At 32.8% G+C, this 24639-nt stretch overlaps 1 protein-coding gene across 2 annotated transcripts in view; it reads right to left on the bottom strand.

Annotated features, from left to right (window-relative positions):
- Nucleotides 1-24639, bottom strand: part of PCNX2 (pecanex 2) — a 380127-nt gene that overhangs the window by 346887 nt on the left and 8601 nt on the right. For both annotated transcript variants that reach the window (XM_051993594.1, XM_051993595.1), the window contains exons 2-4: nt 9375-9580; nt 8534-8654; nt 7157-7193 (exon numbers count right to left, since the gene is read on the bottom strand). In XM_051993594.1, the coding sequence (XP_051849554.1) occupies nt 7157-7193; nt 8534-8654; nt 9375-9580 (364 nt within the window). The remainder of the gene's footprint in view (nt 1-7156; nt 7194-8533; nt 8655-9374; nt 9581-24639) is intronic.

Below are 24639 nucleotides of genomic sequence, written 5' to 3'. Positions count from 1 at the left end.
TCTCAACTCTTGAGCTATACTGAAATTAGTTACAGCCATTGCTATTGGAAAAAATTTAGTCAATCTACTCCTCTAGTTCTACTCACTAAAATTGTAACTTTCAAACAGAAATATCCCTCCCTGGCTATCAAACCCCAACAAATGTTGTTTCTAATTATTAGAACATAAGCTTTTTAAGAACAGATACAGCTTTGTTTTGCCTTTGGATCCCTAGAGCTTTGCACATAGAAAATACTTCATAAATGCTCACTTATACTATTTCTTCACTAAGAATCTCCTATTTTTTTTTAATGTCCAAATTTTAAATTGATAAATAAATTTTAAAAACTTTATAAAGTGCTTAGTAGGCACTATCAAAGCACTGGGGATGCAAAGACCTGCTTTCAAGGAATATATGTTTTTTCAACAGAGATATAAACATAAAATATATACATGATAATTCATGGTAATTTTGGGGAGAATGTTTGAAAGGGAAAGTCCTATTAGTTGAGGGAATCAGGAAATGCCTCATACGGAAGATAGAACTTGGGCTGAGTCCCGAAGGAACCAAGGGATTTTAAAAGATAGAAGTAAAGCAAGAGTACATTTCAGGTATGGAGCATAGCTGATGCAAAGGCCCTGGAGTTAGGAGATGGAATGTCATGTATGAACAACATCAGAAAGGTCAGTTTATCTAGATACTATCAAAACATATTAAAATATGTGGGCCCTAGTCCTCCAGCAATTGTGTCTCATAAGGATCCGGCTCAGCCCAGAAGGGGATCCACTCCTATAGCAGAGATGTTGTTCCCAGGGGAGAGCAAACCTGGGAAAGCAATATAATGATTCATCTGACACTGATGTCACATCCTACAATGAACTTACAAAAACAGAACACAGCATGTCCAAGATGGTAAATCCTCTCCCCTCTTTGAATTCTGCTTCTCTCATCTCTGGATCCCACCTTCTCTCTAACTCCTAGTCTTTGCCACCTGATCAACTGAGAAGTACATCACAGAGTTGGTAAGAAGGATAATGGCAAGAAATTTTCTTATTTTAATGTCTTAATACTGTGATGAATGACAATTTATTTAAAGAAAAAATCCAAATATTGTCTATGTGGTCATTTGAGGCTCTCAAACTCAGACCTGACCTTCCTTCCTTATTTATCACACACAAATCTCCCTGCAAGTAATCTTCATTCTAATCTTAACTGAAATGTTAACTGATTCATTGGTTGCTACCAAACAAGTAAGCAAGAAATATATTAAGAAACAACCATATGCCAAACATTGTGCTACCTACTGGAGATAGGAAGACAAAAATAAAAGTTTTGCATTGGAGGGGCTGACATTCTAAAGAGTAACAATATGTACACCCATAAGTACACATGAGGCAAATGCAAAGTTATTTGGGAAGAGAGGCATACCATTCTCTTTGCCTTGAAGTCTCTCCCATTTCATCCAAATCATGCAAACTTTGCTTTAGTTCCAACTCTTCTGTGAATACTTTCCTTACTACCCCAGTTTTTTTTTCTTGCTTTCAAAGTCATAGCACTCATTTGACATTTTTACTATATGTGAAGCTTCTTGATTGTTGATTAATTTTTACATTTAGTTTATCTTCCCCAAGAGATTCCAATCTCTTTTATTCTTCTATATTATGTCATTTCCTTTTTCTAACAGGTAGCACAGTGTCTTCAAGCAATCAATAAACAAGCATTTATCAAGTGTCTGTCAGAATTATATACTATAAATATTTTTTGTCAGACATGGTTTTAGTCCTAGAAATAAAATACCAAAAATATTTCTTAACCTTAAGAAATTTATTTTCTATCAAGGGAGACAATAAATACATGAACATGAAACACATACAAGAGCATTATAAAGTAATTTGGGGAAAAAGGAAGGCTCTGGAAGTTAGGAAGATCAGGATAGATTTCATATATGTATTTGTGAACAGTTATGAGGAACATAAGTTATCTTAAGAGGCTAAGAAGTGGGAGTATATTCTAGGCATTAGGGATAGACAGTATACAAATAGAGGAAAAGAATATGGAATTTTTGAAAGAATATCAAAAGATTAATTTGGCTGGACCATAGAGTATGCAAAGGGGAGAAATAGGTAATAAAGTTGAAAATGTTGACTTGGACCAACTAGTAAAAAGCTTTAAAAATTACACAAAGTTGCTTATAATCTTATAATCAATAGGAAACTCTTGGAATTGACTACTATATTCCAGATATTGTGTAACATCCTAGAATACAAACACCAAAATATCAGGATGGAAGGAAGGAATAAAAGAGAGAAGGGAGGAAAGAATTCTCACTTTAAATGGGCATCAATTAGGAGGCTACTACAATTGTCTAGGTAACAGATGATAAAGAAAGGAAACAGGGTGGCTTTGTGAATTCAGAAAAGGGGGGATGTGAGAAATGAAGTAGAGGTAAAAATAGCAAAATCTGACATTTAACCAAATATGTGACATGAAGGAAAGGGATGAGTCAAGGACAGCACTAAAGTCATGAACTTGACTAACTGAAAAGATACTTATTATCCTTGATAGAAAAAGGGAAGTCTGGAAATTGGCAGTGGGTTTTGGGGAAAATGTGAATTCTTTTTTTAGATATAAATCTGAAGTGCCTATGGGATATTCAATATGAAATATCCAAAAGTCAATTGGAGCTGCAAGAATGTACTTCAGCAGAGAGATTAGGAACACACGCACAAATACATATGTACATACTCACACATGCACACATAGATATTTAAGAATCACATAAAAGGAGATAATAACAAAATCTGTGGAAGCTGATGAAGTAAAAGAATAAGAGAATATATAGAAAGAATAGAACAAGACTCAGAAAAGAGTATTGCACATGGTGGGGGATAGATAAGTGTCTATTGATTTGTCTTCTATTATATGCTGCTTTGTGACACTTCTTGGATTATTTCTTTGTACAAATGATTGCTTCAAAGGTTCTTAGTAGTCATATCATTTTACAACTCCTCCATTCGTTTTTTGATGAAAAACTGAGGTTCTGTTGGAATCCTTACTAACTGCTAACTAATTAGAGTTGATCTAATCTTACAAGAAGATGTTTTGGGCAGAACCTGAAACAAGGTACTAAGTAGAACTAATTAATACAAGGCTTGTGTTCACACCTTTACTCATTGGAGTTCAATGAGTTCACACCTCCCTTGAAGCTCTTTGGGCCAGAGAGCACCATGGGAGAAAACCCACAATCCCTCTCTTGAAGGAGCATAAATAGAGCTTCAATGGGCCAGTCAAAGAAGTTCTTCAGAGTGAAGAAGCTACAAGTCGAGATTTCACCGGAATGACATAAAGAGTGGAGCTGGCTGGAGGCTGAAGATAGCAGAGGCAGAGGCTGAAGGACAAAACCTTTGGATTTGGCGACATTCGGAGAGAGCTCTTGGAACCAAGCAGAGAGATAGGCCTCTAAGCTAACCGGGCTATATTGGTGATCTTCTTCCCAAATGCAGCCAGGTGATAAAAGTTCAGATCTTTTATTATCTCCAATATAGCCCGGTTAGCTTAGAGGCCTATCTCTCTGCTTGGTTCCAAGAGCTCTCTCCGAATGTCGCCAAATCCAAAGGTTTTGTCCTTCAGCCTCTGCCTCTGCTATCTTCAGCCTCCAGCCAGCTCCACTCTTTATGTCATTCCGGTGAAATCTCGACTTGTAGCTTCTTCACTCTGAAGAACTTCTTTGACTGGCCCATTGAAGCTCTATTTATGCTCCTTCAAGAGAGGGATTGTGGGTTTTCTCCCATAGTGCTCTCTGGCCCAAAGAGCTTCAAGGGAGGTGTGAACTCATTGAACTCCAATGAGTAAAGGTGTGAACACAAGCCTTGTATTAATTAGTTCTACTTAGTACCTTGTTTCAGGTTCTGCCCAAAACATCTTCTTGTAAGATTAGATCAACTCTAATTAGTTAGCAGTTAGTAAGGATTCCAACAAGGTTCCAAGAACCTATATGGTCAAATATTTAGAGAGCATGTGATTGAATCAGAATTGAACCCAGGAATTGTGATGTCAAATAACATGCACCATGGGGAGACTATCACAAAGAGAAAATACACGAATATTTCTTATTTCTCTAATTACAATAGTATACTAATTATTTTATATACTAATTATTTTATATTACTTTGCAATCATCCCAGGGTCCAAAATAGGTTGGACACATAGCATGGGTTTATTAAATACTTCTGCAATGACTGTTAAACACAACTCCTTTTTGGTTGACTTTAATAAATATGCTGGTAGCAATCATTTTAAGATAATATAATAGCATCTAAGCTGCTATTCTTAAATATTTCTATTATTGCCTTTCTGTTTTCTGTTTGGAACAACATAGTTGACTTTGATAAATTCAATCACACCACCAAGCAATGTACCCACATGCTAATGTTCTATTTGCAATGATGATATGAGAATCTCACTTCTTCCCCAAGATCAATAGACTGATAGGCCCCACTGAAATTTATTCTCTTTTTGTGCAGCTATATTTAAGAATATTACAAGGAAATTGTTGGATGAATGTATTTGCAATCATTTTGGAATAAGATCTTCCACCTTAACAGACTACAGTGTTCCATGGCAGACTTTAAGAGATTTATTTTAAAAATCACTGTAAGCTGATGAGTCTGTCCTATAAATATAAAGATAAGGAGCAAAATGTGGGTTTATTTTAAACTTTATCTGTGGATTGAAAATCCAAAAAATATTCAAACTTTAGCCTTAAATTTACTTGAGAAGAACTACACACAAATAAAAATCTTTCTTAGTAATATCTAAAGAGGGAAATGACTCCTGAATCTTAATCTGCATCATGCTACAAATCAATGCACTCACTTACATATTTATATTACAAAAAAGGAAGTCATGTTAAAAAAAAATCAACATGTCTCCTGGTAGTAGAAAGAATCTCTTATCAGTTATTATAGGGACATTTGAGAATGAATTTTTTTTTTTTTTTTTTTTTTAGCATCTAAATTCCTTTTTTTTTTTTTTTTTTTTTTTTTTTATAATAAATTTTATTTTATTTAATAATAACTTCGCATTGACAGAATCCATGCCAGGATAATTTCTACACGACATTATCCCTTGCAATCACTTATGTTTCGTTTTTTCCCCCTCCCTCCCTCCTCCCCCCCCCCAGGATGGCAAGCAGTCCTATATATGCTAAACATGTTGCAGTATATCCTAGATACAATACATATTTGCAGAACCAAACAGTTCCATTTGAGAATGAATTGAAGCAAAGTGAAATAAACTACTTTTTCAGAAATAAAGACAGATTAAACACTCAAAAGTAGTAATGTTATTTTTAAACATTAGTAAAATAACAAGTTTTATTACTTAATCCACAAGCATAAACTTTGAATACCTATAACACTTAGACATGCAACACAATACTGAATCAAAAATTTGTAAACACCAGTTGGATTAGTTAGGTACATAATCACAGTAGCATAGCTAAATTAAACTTGATCATTTATTCAGAATGAGAACTCTTCCTCTTTCCACAACTCTTTTACTCCTAAGTAATTTTTATTTTTATTATATGCTGCTCTTCAGTAAAACTTAGGATCATAGCAATGAAGTTTAGAAGAACTCAAGCCTGGCTTAATATGAGCCAATCCACAAACATGAAACTTTCAAATCACATACAACTAGTTGTACCATTTTCCTCCCAGAAAAACCCCCAAGGTTGGAGTATCGCTGTAGAAATATTACAAATCTTTTATTTTATTTTAAATCATTAAATTGTATTTCCCCCAAAATTAACTGTATTGTACTACATCATCCCATCTAATCATGTTTATTTGCTCACTTGCTAGTGCTACCATGTAAAATTCATTCAACCGCACAAAGCCATCTTATTTGTGAATCAGCAACCCTCTTATTTTGAAAAGACAAATGTACAGTGTAGTTACTGTTCATTGCTTCAGATTAGTGAAAAAATCCATCACATAAATAAAGACTGTTTATAAATTGCTAAATACTTGGGATACAAATTATATAGAGTTTAGGTGAATAGTTGGTATTTCAAAGGTAATAATATTAGGAAGGCTAAGCAATTTTTATGCATTTTTTAAATAAGGGAAGTCTTCAGAGATATCTTCCATTAGCAACTTTAAATAATGAACTATTCTTGCACAGTATCATAAACATGGACATATGTTTAGAAGAATTGCACATATTTAACCTATATGACATTGCTTGCTGTTTTGGGGAGGGGAATAGAAAGGAATAAAAATTTGGAGCATAAGGTTTTGCAAAGGTGAATGTTGAAAACTATCTTTGTATGTACTTGGAAAAATAAAATATTATTAAAATTTTAAATGGAAAAAATAAAAATGAACTAACCAGGATGCTATATAATTTGTGTCACTAATTTTTAAAGTAGATATCCCCAAAAAGAGATAGTTGGTATCAGTGGCTTAGTGACTCTATTTTCATTTGCCATTGGACGTGTTTGTGAGGCAATAATTTTGACCAGTGAATTTAATGATTTAAACAAAGTTGAAGCCTTAACATGATATATAATTTCAGGTGAGCAAGGTTGAAATTGAACTTTTGTTGTTTGTTCAGTCATTTCATTTGTATCAGACTCTTTGTAACCCTATTTGGAGTTTTCTTGGCAAAAATACTGGAGTGATTTCCCATTTCTTTTTCCAGCTCATTTGATAGATGAGGGAACTGAGGCAAACAGGATTAAATAACTTGCCCAGAGTCACATCACTAGTAAGTGTATGAAGCTAGATTTAAATTCAAGAAGATGAATCTTTTTGACTCCAGACTCAGAAGTCTATCCACTGTGTCACCCAGCTGTCCTTAAACAGAATAACACTTATTTTTTAAAAGAGCAAAAATAGTTATTCACCATTGAACTCATGCCTCTCCTGGCTTTCCTTCTGATTTTCAGGATTTTGTATCATGCCTCATTCTATAGGTGTATCTCTTCCTCCCTCTTTTCCAGTCCTCTAATATATATTTTCTTCTTCCATTAAAATATAAATTGCTTGAAGATAGTGTCTGTCTTCTTTTAATCATTATATTCATATCCTCAGTACTTAACACAATGTCTAGCATATAGTTACTGCTTAATTTATTTATCTACTGTTCCTGTGGACGATAAAAACACTTTACCTTTCAGATCTTCAACTGTCTCTTGTGCTCGCAATTCCTATACAAAGAAAATGAAAAAAATTAAATTGAATATATTTTTACCAGAGCTCACAAGTCATTTATCATGCAGATGCCATTTGCTATGTGAGTTTGCAAAGTGCTTTATGGGGATGACAGTATAGTCTCTATCATTAAGTTTATGATCCAGTGGGCAAAGCATGATTATCACAGATATATTCATATCTGCACAATTAATTATAGCTGTACAAATATAGAGGCATGAACAAATTATTTTAAGAAGTGAGAAGGAAAAAGGATAGGACAGAAATATACAAAGTGATTTGCAGGAATGAGAACCAAGAGTTATTTTTGAAAAAATTTAAATAGTAAGATTTTGAAGGAAAGAAGGAATACACTCTATGGAAAGAAGCACAGGAGGCATTCTAAATAAAAGGAATTGCATAATTGATGATTATGAGATAGACGAATGTGAAGGATCATAGGTAAGTTTTTCTTGTCAAAGTTGAGATCACTAAGAGAACATAGAAGAAAATGAAGAATGTATTCCCCAAATCTTAGTGCAGTTTTAAACTTTAATAACTTAGGAATTTGGGGATATTATACATTTATAGTAAGAAGTGAATTTAAAGAGACTTGAGAGACCATGATTAACAATTTAAATTAGCATGTGTAGAATTCTCTGAAGATCTATTTCCTCTCTTTACAAAGCAAAAAAGTCATATTATTAGATAATAACAATAACAACAACAATAATAATATTTGGCTTCTATGTATTTTTCGGTCTAGACCCATGATTTCATAGATGTAGGAAAGCCTTGAATGAGGAAATTCTTTCCATCAGTGCAGACTGGTCTGCAACTTGTTTTCAGTGTCAGTTAGGACATTTAGAGTTTTTTAATGACTTATCCAGGATTACATAGTTAATATATGTCAGGGGCAGGATTTGAACACAGGCCATTCTAACTCCCAGTACTACTTTGCCTCTCATCACTTGTTCCAACCAAATACATTACTAGGAAATTTGCAAAATGTTTTAAAGACATGATCATATTTGAGCTTCACAGTAACCCTGAGAAGTAATTACCATCGCTGACAATATTACCATTTTATATTTTATATATAAAATTTTATATTTGTGAAAAGGTTAAATGTAACTGTTGAGGGCATTTAAGTTTGTCTTAAACTTCAAGTCTGACAGTGGCTATGTGGGCTCTCTTCTGTTTAACAGACAGATGCTTCCATCTTCAAATGAATACAAATAAGTACCCATGGAACAACAACACATGGCATTAATTTCAAAACTATAGTTTTGTTAAAAGATGAAAATGAACTCTGAAACAAAGTGAGAACAATTATATAGTAAAAGAAAATACTAACCAGTAGTCCAGAAGAGTGATGGGAATTTATGCTGTGTCCTCTTGAGCTACAGTGAAGTGGAGGGGTAGAGAGATTTCGATTAACCTCTTCCACTTTTCCATTATTGGTCTGTCTATTATTGCTGATGCAAAAACAGGAAGAGAAAAAAAAATTAAAGCAGAGATACTGCTAAGGAAACCATGATAGTTTTCATGGTGCTATAATAAAACCACTTCCTCCCTATCTATTTTGTCAACATACATAAACACACATAGGTAGTTTGTTCTTATTCTTTGAAATTCCAAGGCAAATTAAAAGCATTAAATTAGAAAAGTAATGATTTCAAAGTAAAATAGTCTGTTAGTCATGACCAATTTTTAGATAAAATTCTAAGCCTTTTCAAAAATAATCATGCTATAGTTGTGGAACTATGTATTGAACAATTGCACAAATTTAGCATATATTGGATTACTTGGATTGGAGGGAGTGGGAGAAAAGAGTGAGAAAATGTGGTTTTGCAATAAAAGGTTGAATGTTAAACATTATCTATGTATATGTTTTGAAAATAAAAAAACTTTTAAAAAATTATGCTCACTTGCTGAAAAGATGCTTTATATTTACCTGATTTTTCTGGAAAAAACAAGAGGGATATATCTATATTATATAGAATTACACATACTTATTACATTTCTAAGCATGAGATATGTAATTACTTATATAACTAACAAAAGATATATGTAAACACATGTCTATCTGCTCACTGAGCATAGATTTACAATCTGAATCAATGGATAAGGAAAAATAAAACTATCAAAATAAACATATTCCATTATATAATGATTCCATAAGTTGCTATAGTTACCTTGGACTCTTGTGATGAATTATATTTTCACTATTAGCCTCTTTATCTTTACTCTGTCTTTCAGTATTTAAGGAGCTTCTTTGCTGAATAACTTCTCCTTCATCAAACATAAGATGCAGACGATAACTGATCAACTTTATTACTGTGAAAAATATGGTCACAGAACTGCAGTAAATAAAGATGGTGATTGCATTTGGAGGGAAAGCCTAAAGAAGAAAAAAAAAACAGGATAGATTAAATTTGATATGTCCTCACTACCATTATTAATTTACAGTCTGATAAAATTCTTTCCTATTTCAATTTCTAACATGCAACATTGATATCTCAAATCCTATCTAATTGTTTTGTATTCTCTTTGCTCTAAAAAAGCATCTAACATGTTAGAATATAGGGTCCTAACACCAGACAGGGCCTATTTTTTAAGATCCAATCTAGCTATGTATGGAAAAGTCAATCACCAGCAGTCTGGATACTTGGTGATGGCTATATCACCCTATGAAAACAAGTCTAGAAGTATTTCTAAATCTGATTACATAGTTAGAATTAAATAGAGTCTCAGACTTGGTAACTTTTCCTGGCAGTCAGAAAAAAAATACAGGAGAAGAAGACTCCAGCAGCTTTCTAAAAATAAAAAAAAGTTATCTATTTATGAAGTTGAGAGATTTTAGTCAGGGTTACTAGATGGTTAAAGATAGAAATGGAAGAAAACTTAGGGATCCTATAATCCAACTCTCTTTTTTCATATGAAGAAACTGGAACCCCAAGAGTTCATCTGCATTGTCTAAATGGTGACTTACGGCAGGGTCAGGAATAAAATTGAAGGATTCTGCTTCTTAGGCTAGTAGGATACTGCTCATCATCCCTTGGTATGGAGATAATATTCACTAGATTGATGAATAACATTTGATTTGCAGACAAAATTGACATAGCTTTTCATAGAGTAGAAATCAACTTTATTAACTTGTTAAATAAGCAAAAGAATGAGTTACTTTTTCCACAAGAGGATTAAGTGGTAGGAAATTTTTTACTACTTATATAATCTAAAATACTTGGAGCAGGGTTTAAGTAGAGATCTGGAGGCCACTGTAACTCAACAACAATTTGTGCCTGCTCACTATCATCCATCCCCTCTCCAGTTTTATATGTATCTACTCTCTGACATATACATATATGTAAATATATAATATATAGTATAAATGTATATATACAGAAAAATGGGAGGGGGAGAGAGGAGGAAAAGAGAAAAGGAGAGAAATTAAAGGAATACAAGACAGCCTGCAATGAAATATAACTTGCAAACTCCTTAAGAATAAGCTTTGCAACTTATTTAATCACCCATTAAAAATCTGAATACCTTGTTGACTTTATTCTACAGCAAAGTCTGTCTATTTTTCTATTGATGTATTGAGAGATTTCATTTTATGGAGAAACATCCACTGAAATGCCATCAAAGGATGCAGATCGAGGGGGAAATATCACTTACAGAGTAATTAAAGATGGGGAAGGAACCTATAACAACTTCACTCTTACCCCTGTTCTTAAACTATATTAGTCTTCACACTACCATTTAGACTTCTTTGACACCAAAGAGAGTACTATCACCCTTAGGAAAATCCTAATGGAAATAATTGATATTCACTGTTCTGTACATTATGTTCCATTAAGAGAAGATTTCCTATGATTTTGCATAGTTTGGATCAACTTCTTTTCCTCCTTCCTTAAAGATATGAGAGCAGGTTTAGACACACACAAGACAAATGCCTTACATGTATATCCATCTAACATCCCTAATTATTTCCAAGAAAACTTGACTTTGGGTGAAATAACATAAGAGATTCAGGGGTATATCTTGTTGAGATAGATAATAGGAAGGACTTCTGATACCATATAGTTTGGTGATAAATGGAGATTTTTTCTCAGTCATAAAACATATTATATAAAGAAACTTTCAACAGAGTTGTAGAAGTTAATGGTGGGAAGAAGTTGGAGAAGCTAGGAATTACAAATTGGTGGTAGTGCTTATGGTGTTTGCTTCAGATGCACTTTCCAAAAATGTAATTACTGGGGCATGTGAGGATATTCATGGATCTTTATATTTATACAGGTTATAATAAAAAGCCCAACAAATAAGATATCATAAATATCATATGTTATAGAACTAGAAAAGACAAGAAATAATGAAAACCTGCTCCCTTTATTTTCCTAATGAAGTAAGACCCAAGGACACATAGATAAAAACATCAAATACACTACTTTGATTTAGGTCTTCTACTATAGAGCTAGGATTTTTTCTACTCTTGCATATTGTCTCCATTATGTACTGGTTTGGCAAACCAATAATGATGAAGCTAATTAAATTAGATGGATAATAAACAGGGCTCAGAATTGAAGAGGAAAAAGATAGTGGTCAAGATTATTTTCAGGAAAATGCAAAGGTCTTTACTGTCTCCAAGTCCCCATATTTTTAATATTAACATTTTATCAATGTTGCTAAATGGCAGCAGGGCATAGACTATTGATGTTTCCAAAAAAATAAAAATATACTCCACCTAGAAGACAATGGAAAGGCCCGTATGGAGTAAGAGTGGGTGGTAACATATTAACAAGGAATAATTTCAAAGAAGAACAGGAATAAGCGATGATATCCAAGAATTCATGGTAGGAGATGAATATGAGCTTGTCACATAGCAAGGGATAATGTGGATTTTCAGAATGTTCCAATGGCATCTTCAAAATACTGGAGGAAAGATAGTGAAAACTTCTAGCACATTGGGTAAAAGCCTTGTGCCAAAATTATGGCCTGATACAGAAAAGAATAGCATAGGATGGATAGGCACTTTTATTTTTGGTGGGAATACTGAACATTGATGAAATCACAAAGCCATATTAGTATTTCCCAAAATAGTAAGCAAAGACAGGAAAATATGACCTTCTATATTACCTTCTCAAATGTCTGAATCTATATAATGTTCATTAGTCATTAATTAGAGGTAAGATATCTGGAACATAAGCAAGAAGTAGAGACAAAGAAAGAAAAAACTCATGAAGAGAACGTGGATTTGCAAAGTGCTTGTAAAATCCCAATGCTTCATTTACTCAAAGAAAAGCCACTCAGGACTTTCACTCAGAACTAATTTATTCTAACTTCAGATAGTTCCATTTTAATAAATATGCTTATCTGGTTCCTCAACCCAAAGATTAGAAGCCGCAAGTTTTAAGACATTGAATTATTTTGGAAGACTGATCAGAGCAAAAACGATCAAGTAATAGTTTGATGAAGGCAAAAAACAAAATCAAATACCTCTAAAGGAACTTTCATAAGCCCCCAAAGCCCCAGAAGTCATCATCATATTGTAACATTATACATGAGCTTAGAAATGATAAGGCAGAATTATTACCAAAAGATTAAACTATGCTTAATAACTTTCACACTGGAAGAGAAGTATATGATGCATTTTAGAAACATTTCGACCAACAGTTCAAATAAAACAGGGGGTTCAAATAAGGGAATAAGTACCAAATTATCTGAAAAAGCAACATGAAATTTCTCTCTTTTCTTATGATGTCCAGGCAAGTTAATATAAAGAAATTCTAATTAGATTATCATCTACATTTGCATTTTTAATTAAGGATTTTGTGGTACAGGGAAAAGAACATAAAATTTGGCATGAGGACTAGGTTCAAATGCCATCTCAACAATTTGTTAATAGTCTGATGTTGAACAAATCATTTGACCTCCTCTATGAGCCTCATTATTCTGAACTAAAATATGAGGGAGTTACTTCTAGCTCTTAATATATGACCCTATGATTTTAAGACACTCAAAAAACTTCATTTGAAAGTTCTAAATATAAAGACTCTTGTGTTTTCTAAAAACAAATATGATGGCAACATATATACAATGACACAAAAAATGGTGTTTGTCAATAATTGGAGATCACTTAAGGAGAATGAGGATCCTTTGCCATTTCAAAGATCTGCTCTGATTTCTTCTAGGGTTCAGAATGTATTTTTGTTTAGTATTTCTTATTTTTGCAAGGAACTCTGTATTTGTTCACTTAAGGATTTTAGAGAGTTGGGTATAATATTATTTTACCTCTACCTCTCCACCCAAATCTGCTCCCCAGTTTCCATGTGCTGGACTTGAAGACTTACTGGGAATGCACCTAGGATCAGTTTTTGGAGCTTTCTCAGTGGATATTCTAGTTAAATAATGGGAAACTTGAGAGTCAGGGGCTTGCTTCCATACAAGAAAGAAAACCAGGGCAGAGAAGATTGTGTGTGTGTGTGTGTGTGTGTGTGTGTGAAATTTTGCTGTTTGAGGTACTTTATTCCACTAATGTAGCCTGTAAGATTTAGTAAATGTTCTTTTATAGTTGCTGTACATAAAAAATCACTACCCATTAATCAGCTCAGAAATGAGACTTTTGAAACTAAACTAGTTATGCAGTCCATCTTCTTGGCTTACATGTAAACTTTTCCCACACAATAGCACTCACAGGGTCTATTATGGTATCATAGCTTTCAAAAGCCCAGGGGCATCTCTATATTACAATGAGTTAATAGAGCAATTGTTCTGTATTGAGCAGTTTCCTAGCTTACAGAGCAGTGATATCTTATTAAAAAGCATGCCTGTAAATGCTTATCTTTCTTTATTAGAAGGAACCTCCAAAATTTTTACTTTCTTTAGTCTTTGCTTTATGACTTTAATTGAAGTGACTCCTACTAAATTTACTAAAACAAGTAACTGTCTGGTCAGTATTCTCAATTATGAGCAGTAGATAATGTCCTGGGATAGCTAAGAGTAGTAGAGATGGACACTGACATGTAACTATAGGGTACTGGAAATTTGATGATCCAGACAAACATTCTGCAAATTTTTGTCTTAACTCTCATTTTTCTTTCCACTTAAAAAGTAGAGGATCAAGCATTTATTAAGTGCCTACTTATGCCAAGCCCTGTGCTATGTATTTTACAAATATATCATTTGATCCTCACTTTAACAACCATGTAAAATAAGTGTTATCTCCATTTTACAGGTAGGAAATTGGGCAAAGCAAAGTTAAGTGACTTGTCCAGGGATACACAGTTCACTAACTGAGGCTGAATTTGAACTCAGATCTTCCTGACTTTAGAATCAATGTTCTAAATATTGTATCATTTAACTGCCTCTCATTAGAGAGTATTCAGTTTAAATAGCCACAGCACTAGACATGGCAATATTGAATGCATATTCTACTGGAATTACGATGCTAGGAAAATATAGGACAGGAAAGGAAAGGGCACATGAATCAAGCCATTAATAAAAGATATAAGGCTTTTCTTTCTCAACACTACTATAAACACCTACAAATAAACCCAGCATCTAAAACTAGCAAAACATTGTTAAAAGTGAATAAAGACAGAACATTTAGTGGGGAAAGAGCTAATTCTAAGAAGCATATATTGAAATAAAAGTTTTACTCATGAATCTGATAGGATCCTTGGAATATCTATTACATGGAAACCTGTCAGGTAGAAAGGACCTCCACCCTATTAGAACCAAGTGAAATAAATTCTTGTATCATCCAGATGGAATTAGTGTCTCTTGCATCCACACTACATTTGTCTTCAGGGCAGAAAGTAGAGGAGGGTACAGTCTAATGATGGCTGATAGTTTTGATAGCTGGTGTAAGTACCAGCAATGAACCTAGTTTTATGTCATAGTTTTAGGTTAAAAGTCACTGTGATAATGAATAAGGAATTTTTAAAAACTCTATATTTGCAAATGTTTGCAGTGAAATAATGGTTACAGTTAATCAATAAATTCATTTAAAGGCAAGTGTAGTGTTACTACTTGGATTCACACAGTATATATCTTTATATATTTAGATTCTCATTTGATAAACTGAAGTTCTGTGGGTATATGTTATATACACTTATATGAAATTCAATGTCCTCTATTTACTAATGCAAAAGATTATCTATTATTGTCAAGATTATGAATAAATATCATTAATAATGAGTATTATAATGAAATAAAACTTTAATTATACCTCATTTATACTACTTTGGATGCATGTTATAAATAATATGAATACACAATTATTTCCTATGTATATAGCATGCAATGATATAAATATAAATGATATTTGCACATTATGCATATTATATTTTGTGAAATACATATTATAGAGAACTCAGATATGAATTTCTCAGTATAAGCTTAGGTTTCTGAGAGGGCAAAACCATTAATACACTGAGGCATGAATTCATCTTAGCACACTCTCATAATGTTTCTGATCTTCTTAAGTGCTCCCAGCCCACAATTGGTTGTGGGAAATATAAGTAATGAAATTCCAAATTTCCCCACCAATTAACACTGGATTTAATGCATTTTATATATTTAACTATTTTGAAGTAATGTATCTCAAAATATTCTACTTTAAAAATTAATTTAATCAGTAGCAATACCTTCTAAAATGAACTGATCAGATAAAAACAGGATGTTAAATGAATAGACTTACTCTTGATGTGTATATAGAGATACTGTTCAAACTCTGTAGTGTTAGGGGTCACATAAAAGAATTCTTCAAGGTGCAGTGAAAGTGCAAAATTGACTAAGGTGGGGGAAGGGGTGTTCTAGATTATATGTCAAGGATTCTTAGCCATCTTCCCTTTATGATGTGAAAAAGGAGAAGGGAATATGCAACTTTAGATGACATCAGATTGACAGCTTGAACTTGAATCTAATGAATTGTGATTGAACTCTCTAAAAGATCCAACACACAATTCAGTCACCTGGAATCATTTAATGACAGGTACAAATGCTTTGTGAGAATCAGGATTGATCACTCTTAGGGGCTGCCTTTCTTTGCCCCACCACTTGTCACTAATTCCTCAGAATGAATATATACATACACATATATATGTATGTATGTATACACACACACATTTACTTCTCCCTGAAAGGTACAAGTCAATCATGCTTGGGGACTGGCTCCTGTTCTAAGGGAAAAAAAGGTAAGAAAACTTCTGGGATGGGGCAGTGTTGGTTTATTTTCAAAATCCTTGTTGCTGTAGGAACATCATAATTGCTTTTCAAGACTGCCAGGGTTTTTGTTTTCTCCTGCCCTCCTATTCACTCTCTAGATTCCAGACCCATTGTACTTTCCTGTTCTGACTGTCCAACTTATATTAATGTTACCAATACTCTCCCAGTCATTACCAATTGAAACTTTATAGTTATCTTTCCATATTTTTCTCCTTTATGTCCTAATTACCAATCAAATCATATTACTTCTACTAATTCTGAGTCTGACTCGGGTCAATTTGGCTATGAGTCATATTTTTAATCTCTTTCCCCAAATGAAGTTGTGAAATACTATGAAATAATTAGTGGAGCTCCTGTCAGTCAAATGTTTTAAGTATCAGTTATAGGTCCAAAATGAATTCATCTTGTAGGATTTGGACTTCTTTATGCCTCAGTTTTTCCATCTATTATACAAGAAAAATGAGGTGGTATTTCATCATAGAGATATTCTAGAAAGTCTTTAATATTGACTTCAAAAGAAGTCCCTTCCGAGAGGCAGCTATTGTCATAGTGGATAGACTCTTGCTGGGTCTTCAGTCAGGAAACCCAAAGTTCAAATCCAGTCTCAGACTAACTGGGGTGACTTTGACCAAGTTCTTTAAGCTCTGTTTACTTTAGTTTCCCTAATTATAAAAAGGGGATAATAATAGCACTTACCTCATAGGAATGTTGTGAGGATCACATGAGATAATATTTATTAAAAGCACTTAGAAAATTGTTGATTGAGGCAATCCAGATTTTATATAATGCTTATCCCCCATTTCATGACTTTGTATCTATGCGTCCATGTATCTATGTATCCATGAGACATTTTATAATAAATACCTAGATACATAATATTCAGTTGCACATTTGGATGCTCCTACCAACGAATGATAATGGTATGTTCACAACCTGGAAGTTCCTTGTGGAAATCTACTTTAGGCTACAGTCATTTCCAAAAATTTACATCAAAAATCTGGATCCATTTTTAAGCTTCCTGTCTCTCCTTTAGAATCAATTGTAAGAGTGCCAATACATGTTTGGAGAGCTCTTAGCAAGTAATTGTCTGCCAGGACTCCATTATTACTTAGATATATGAACCATGAAAGAGATTCAAGAAATTAAGATCATGATGTGTTCATTAAAATTTCACTTAAGTTTTCCTTACCTGTCTTATAAAAGCATTACTAGCTTACCATTGATGTAGCATTTTATATATACAAACCCATCTGATTCTCCCAAAAACTCAATAAAGCAGGCACTTCAGGCAAGATTTCTCCCATTTTGTAGAGTAAGAAATTGAGGGTCATGGAAGTTAAATAACTTGAATATGGTCACACAACTAGTAATTTTCAAAAATGGATTTGAATCAGGTTTCTACTGACTCCAAACTACATCCTTCCCCTTCTTCACCATTCTTATTTCAAAAATGTACATTCTTAAAAAGTAAAAATGTTTTAAAGAACCCAATGCAATATATCTCTTATGGAAAAAGTAAATATATGGGTTGAGATACTTTCTGTTAAGTGCTGATCCTGCAACCGTGTTTTGTGATAGATAATATTTTCTAAATCTTTGCATATGGGAGTCATTCTCCTTTGAAAACATTTTTTCCCTATTGGTATTTTTAATTTCAACTCACTTCAACATATATTTACTAAGAACTTAAAATGTGCAATGGATTGTGTCAGGCATAAGGATATAAAATTAATTATGATAGATCTTGCTGTCAAGAAGTTTTTATCAAGTGGAAAAAAGACATTTATAAAACCAAGGAAGACTGAGATATATGACAAAAGTAGTTGATGAAAAAGTATTATGTGAAATTTGAGGAGGGACACATTACTTTTACCCCAAGTATACATGAGGATTGGCAAAGTTGGGCAATATCTCCTGGAGGAGGTGATATAGGAAATGTACTTTGAGATAAGCGAAGTCCTTAAAGAAATAAAGATAGCAGAATTGAACTCCAATGGTCTTGCAAGGTATCAAGAGCAATAAAATGGAGTTAGATTAGAGGATACAGAGTAGCTTGTTTTGGTTATAATTTTGAGGATGAGGATAGTCATATGGAATACGGTTAAAAAAAAATTAAAAGCTGATTATAGAGAGCCTGGATTGCCACAATTAGCAGTATACTTTAGCCATTACCCAATAAGTATTCTTAATTTCTAGAGTTTTTCCCCTTTTTCATGCTAACACAAAAGGAGGTCCTCTAACTGTATTTTTAAAAGGATAGCTCTAACTGAGTTTTAGCTTGGTCAAAGGGCCTGCATTCTTTAATGTCTTTTTGTAAATGATTCTAAACTATTTTCCAGAATGGTTAGGCTCATTCACAGTTCTATTAACAGTGCCTATTAGAATTACTTAGATGAGACAGCAAAAAATGTGCTGGGCCTTCCTGCCTTAAGGAAGATCTGAATTCAAGAATTTATGAGTCATCTGATAATAGGCAAGTCACTTAAATTTCTATCTATTTCAGATTCTTCAACTATAAAATGAAGAGAATAATAGCATTTATATCCCAGGGGTGTCGTGAAGATCAAATGAGATAATATATGTAAAGCCCATTGCCAAACATAATGGATTATTAATAAATGCTTCTTTCCTTCATTCCTATTTTTCTATGGGAAATTAATTCACATTTTCACTTTCTTTTGTATCAGTTTTATCAATCCCAAAATGATAAAGTGGAACTTCAGAACTTGCTTACCAAAGTGTTTTATATTAATGTAATGGAATACATTGAGCTACCAGAGATGAGTAGAAGGCAGTTTCAAAGAGATACGGAATGAAGTATATGAACTGATGCTGTGTGAAATGATCAGAACCAGAAAAACATTTTATAGTTTAACATTAATACTGTAAAAATATAACTCTGAAAGTCTTAATAATTCTGATCAATGAACTGATCAGCCATGATTCTAGAGGACTGAGAAAGAAGAATGCCGTCTACCTCATGACACACAGATTAGATTAATATTCAGAATAAGCATTTTTTAAATGACCAAAGTAGCAGCCCATTTTGTAATGACAAAGAATTGGAAAGTGAGTGGATACCCATCATTTGGGGAATGGCTGAATAAGTTCTGGTGTATGAATATTATGGAATATTATTGTTCTATAAGAAAGATCAGCAGAATGATTTCAGAAAAGGCTGGAGAACTTACATGAACTGATACTGAGTGAAATGAGTAGAACCATTAGAACATTGTACATAGCAACAACAAGATTATGTGATGATCAATTCTGATGGTCGTGGCTTTTTTCAACAATGAGGTGATTTAGGCCAATTCCAATGGACTTGTGATGGAGAAAGTTTGCCTTCAGAAAGAAGAATGAATATGGATCAGAATATAGTATTTTCACCTTTTGTGGTTTGCTTGCCTTTTTTCTCTTTCTCATTTGTTTTTTCCTTTTTGATCTGATTTTTCTTCTACAGCATAATAAATGTGAAAAAATTTATAAAGAAGAACTGTACAAATTTAATCTATATTAGATTACTTGCTGTTTAGGATAGAAGGTAGGGACAAGTGGAAGAGAAAAATTTGGAACACAAGGTTTTTCAGTGCTGAATGTTGAAAACTATCTTTGCATGCATTTTGAAAATTATAAGCCATTATTAAAAATAAAATAAAAATGACAAATGAAGGAATGTTTTGCTTGATGCCTAAGCAGTACAGGATGCTTACAGTCAGGAAGACCTCCATTAACATCTGGCCTCAAACACTTGTTATCTATGTAAACATGGCAGATTATTTAACCTCTGCCTGCCTCAGTTTCCTCAACTGTAAAATGGGCATGATAATAAGCCCTGACTTCCAGAATTGTTCTAAGGATTAAATGAGGCAATACTTATAAAGCACTCAGTACAGTGCCTGGTATATAGAAGCCACTTAATGATGGTTTTTTCCTCCTTTCTTTACTACTTACATGTGATAGAGGGGTTCTGTGATTCTTTGTTTCTGTTTTCCCCTGAAAAGACAGGGATAGGAAGGAGGGAAAAAGGAATAAGTTTGAGGAATATATTAAATAATATATAGACACAATATAAATAAGATTTTTGTTAAAATGAATATAATTTATTAGGCAATAGAAAGCCAGTGAAGCATTTTGTTTAGAGAGTTACCCTAAAAGAGAACTCATATTCTAGGAAGATTACTTGGGTAGCACTATAAAAGATGTATCTTAGATAAGACATAATAAATGTACAAAGATCACAAAGGAGGGAAGAGAATGTCTAGGGGAAGAGGAAAATGGAGAGTAAGGAAGAAAAATATGGAAGACAATGTTTTGCAAGAGTGAATGTTAAAAACTATCTTTGCATATATTTTGAAAAATAAAAAGTTATCATGTAAAAGAGGGAATAGACTTTTTCCTGTGACCCCAGAGAAAGGAACTGGCTACAATAAGTAGAATTCAGAAAGAAGAATTCCATGCCAACTAAACTATCAAAGAATTATTTTATATAACTAGAAAAATAATAACAATTTATCTGCAGTAATAAAAGTTTTAAGAATATCAAAGGAGATAGCCTAGCATGATCAGGTTCAAACTGTTCTACCAAGAAATACTTATCAAAACAATTTGATACCAGATAAAAAGTAAGATAGATTGATTAGTGGAATAGATTTAGTTAAGTAACATGCCAAAGCAAAAACAATTTTTTCCTTTTTTTTTTACTTGACAAATGAGATCTCATATATTGAAAATAACTCACTATTGAAAAAAAAGTTGGGAATCTGGGCAGCAGTTTGGCAGAAACTAGTTATGGACCAGCATCTCACACCGCATATTAATACAAGCTAAAATGGCTACATGCCTTACATATAAAGGATAGCATTATAAATGAATTGGAGAACCAAGGAAAAAATGATATGTCAGATCTATGGACAGAAAAAAGAGCTCAGAATCAAACAAGAGAGATCACAGAAGGTACAATTTGTCGTTTTGATTTCATAAAATCAAAAAGGTTTTCCAAATCAAGAACAATGCTGCTAATGTTAGAAGAGAATGGGGGAAAAAATCTTTGCAGAAAATTTCTCTGGAAATGGCTTCACTTCTAAGCTACATAGGAAACAGATTCAAACTTAAAAGAAAAGTCATTCTCCAAATGACAAATGATAAAAGAATATCAACAGGCAATTTTCAGAAGAAGAATATCCAAACTGTCAATAAAATAAAAATTCTCTAAATAAATTGTAAATAATTAGAGAGATATAAACTAGAAAATCTGAAGTTGTACCTCACACCCATCAGATTGGAAAAATTGAACAAAAAAGAGAGGATATTTTCAATTATTGGAGAAACTGTGACAAGAATTATTTTATTGCTCAATTTGTACAATGGTGAACTGGTATAAACATGCTTGAAGACAATATGCAATCATGGGCAAAAGGCAATGTTGTGTGTTACTAATTCTATGCTTCAAAGAGAGCAAAGAAAGAGAAAAGAAAGGAATTATATATATATATATATATATATGGTAATTAAATATTACCATTAAATTAAATATGGTAAATAATTATATAAATAATTTAAATAAATAAATTAAATATGGTAAATAAATATATAAAAAAATATAAATGGTAATTAAAACCATTGTTTGGGGACTGCCTGAATAAGTTATGGTATAAGTACATGGTAGAAGATAATTGTGCTATAAGAAATGATGAAAGGATGGTTTTAAAGAAATTTATATCAATTCATGCAAGGTGAAGTGAGCAGAATCAAAAGAACAGTTTGTACAATATTAGCAACTTTGTAAAAATTTGAAAGACTCTGATTAACACAATGACTAACCATAATTCCAGAGAATTCATTAAGAAACATGCTATTCACCTTGACAGAGAGGTGATGGATTCAGAGTGCAATTGAAGACCTACTTGCTTGATTATACATGTTTTTATAGAGTTTTTGTCTTGCTTTTTCACTTAGTAGGGGTGGAGACAGGTGGGAAGGAGAAAATGCAGATATGAAAATAAAATAACTTTTAATTTTTAAAAATGTAAGAGAAATTTTGATAGAATGAACAAGGATGATTGCAGTGGTAATTAAAAGAAGATGAAAAAGATATTGTAGAAATACAAGCATCAAGACATGACAATTGATTCACTATGCAAGGGAAGTGCAGGAAAGAATCAAAGATAAATTCAGCAGATGCATCTGAATGGTGCCAATAAGAGCCAAAAACATTAAAGTAGCAGTTTTAGAAGTGAGAGAGGTGAACTACAAGTTAAATTTTGGACATGAGTTTAGGATGCCAGAAGACCATCCGAAAGAAGATACTGAGCAGACAGATGGAAACTAGGGTTAAAGATAAAGATGCAGAATGTTACTGCATCAAGGTAATAATAAAAGTAATGGAAGTAGGCAATATAATAAACCCAAAAACAGGGAGATAAGATAATGAAGGGACGAAACTTGTGAACCTTTAGGAGGATGTTCTTGTTCAATTGTTTCAATTATGTCTAGTCCTTCAGGACCCCGTTTGTGATTTTCTTGGCAAACATATTGAAGAAGTTTGTCATTTCCTTCTCTAGATCATTTTACAAATGAGGAAAGCCAGGTAAAAAAAGGTTAATCTATCCACTGTGCCAACTAGGTAGTCTGGAAAGGGACTGAGGAGCCTGTAAAGGAGACAGGGGAGCACCAGATAAAAACTACTAGAAGACTAGAAGGAAGTCAAGCAAATGAAGACACAAAAAGGCTATTGGCTTTGACGAGAAAGAGGTTGTTAATGAAAATTGGAAGTGGGAAAAGTTATACCTGACTCACAGGGTTGCCTAAAGTTAAAAAAAAAAGACTATATAAATAAAATCCTTTGCAAAGTTCAATGCATTATATAAATAACACCAACAGTAGTAGTAGTGAACATTTCTATAATGCCTTAAGGCATTATATTTCTCATTTATTCTTCACAATGAACATGTATTACAAATGCTATGATTATACTTTTTGATATAAAGAAGCTGAATCTAAAAGAAATTAAGTGAGTGCCCAGAAAGTTGCAGTTAGTTAAGTGTTTGAGGTTGTATTTGAATTCAGTTCTTCATGACTCTGAGTTCATTTTATGTATTTTAGTATTTATTATTCTCACCATAATAATCACCATATTTTAAAATTAAGACAAGAAGCTTGGTTATGAGAGGTTAAGGACAGATGGTGATAAACCATCTGAGAGATGGTAAGAGAATAGAATAGTGACCCTGCTTTCTAGAAAATTTTCAATGCAAGGGGAAAGATACTAACTAAAACAGCAATGGGATTGAGGGAAGGTTTTTCTTTTCTTTTTTTTTTTTTTTTTTTAGATTAGGGAAGGCTTAGAGAGTAGGTTAGGAAGAGAAAAATTAAAAGCTCAAACTGCATGAATGAAAAACATTTATGAAGCACAATTAAGGAGAAACCAAGAAAAGACAGATCATGCACACATTTAAACACTGCACAAAAACTGGCCTCGATATTTTTAATTATGATTTTATTTTTTTTAATCATGCTTTTAAAAAAGTAAGTTGATCTCCTGTCTTATCTCACCAAATTTTTACCTCTTTTTAATGTATTTACTAATTAAATACATCCTAAAGGGGGAAAATCCAATGTAATTTTTTACTACATTATGAGAGGCATAACTTCCAAGAAAAGATTAAGAAATAAAGAAAGGAGAGCCCCTCTGTACTCTGCTCTTGTTGGACTGTATCTAGAATAAAGGGTTTAATTATGCACACCAAAATTTAAGAAGGAAAATGATATGTTAGAGAGGCAATAAATTTGGTGAAAGTCCTGAAAGCTATGTCATAGTAGAACAGGTTATAAAGATAAAGATATTTAACTTATGGACATGATCAACACATTTATTAAGGTCTTTTGTGCCAGATACTATGAGAAGTGTTGGGAACACAAGGAAAGGCAAAAACAAATTCTGTATTTAAGGAGCTAACATTCTTATGAGGGAGACAATATATAAAGATATATATATATATATATATATATATATACACATAATATGAGAAATGTATTCAAGTATATTTTTAAATTATCATGTATAAATGTGGAAATATATTTAAGACTTGTATATGTTTAACCTATATTGGATTTCTTGCTGTCTAGGGGAAGAAGAAAGTGGAGAGTAAGGAAGAAAAATATGGAAGACAATGTTTTGCAAGAGTGAATGTTAAAAACTATCTTTGCATATATTTTGAAAAATAAAAAGTT

Source organism: Antechinus flavipes, chromosome 4, assembly GCF_016432865.1.
Source record: "Antechinus flavipes isolate AdamAnt ecotype Samford, QLD, Australia chromosome 4, AdamAnt_v2, whole genome shotgun sequence".
Lineage (NCBI taxonomy): Eukaryota > Metazoa > Chordata > Mammalia > Dasyuromorphia > Dasyuridae > Antechinus > Antechinus flavipes.
This window is presented reverse-complemented; position numbering and strand designations above follow the sequence as displayed.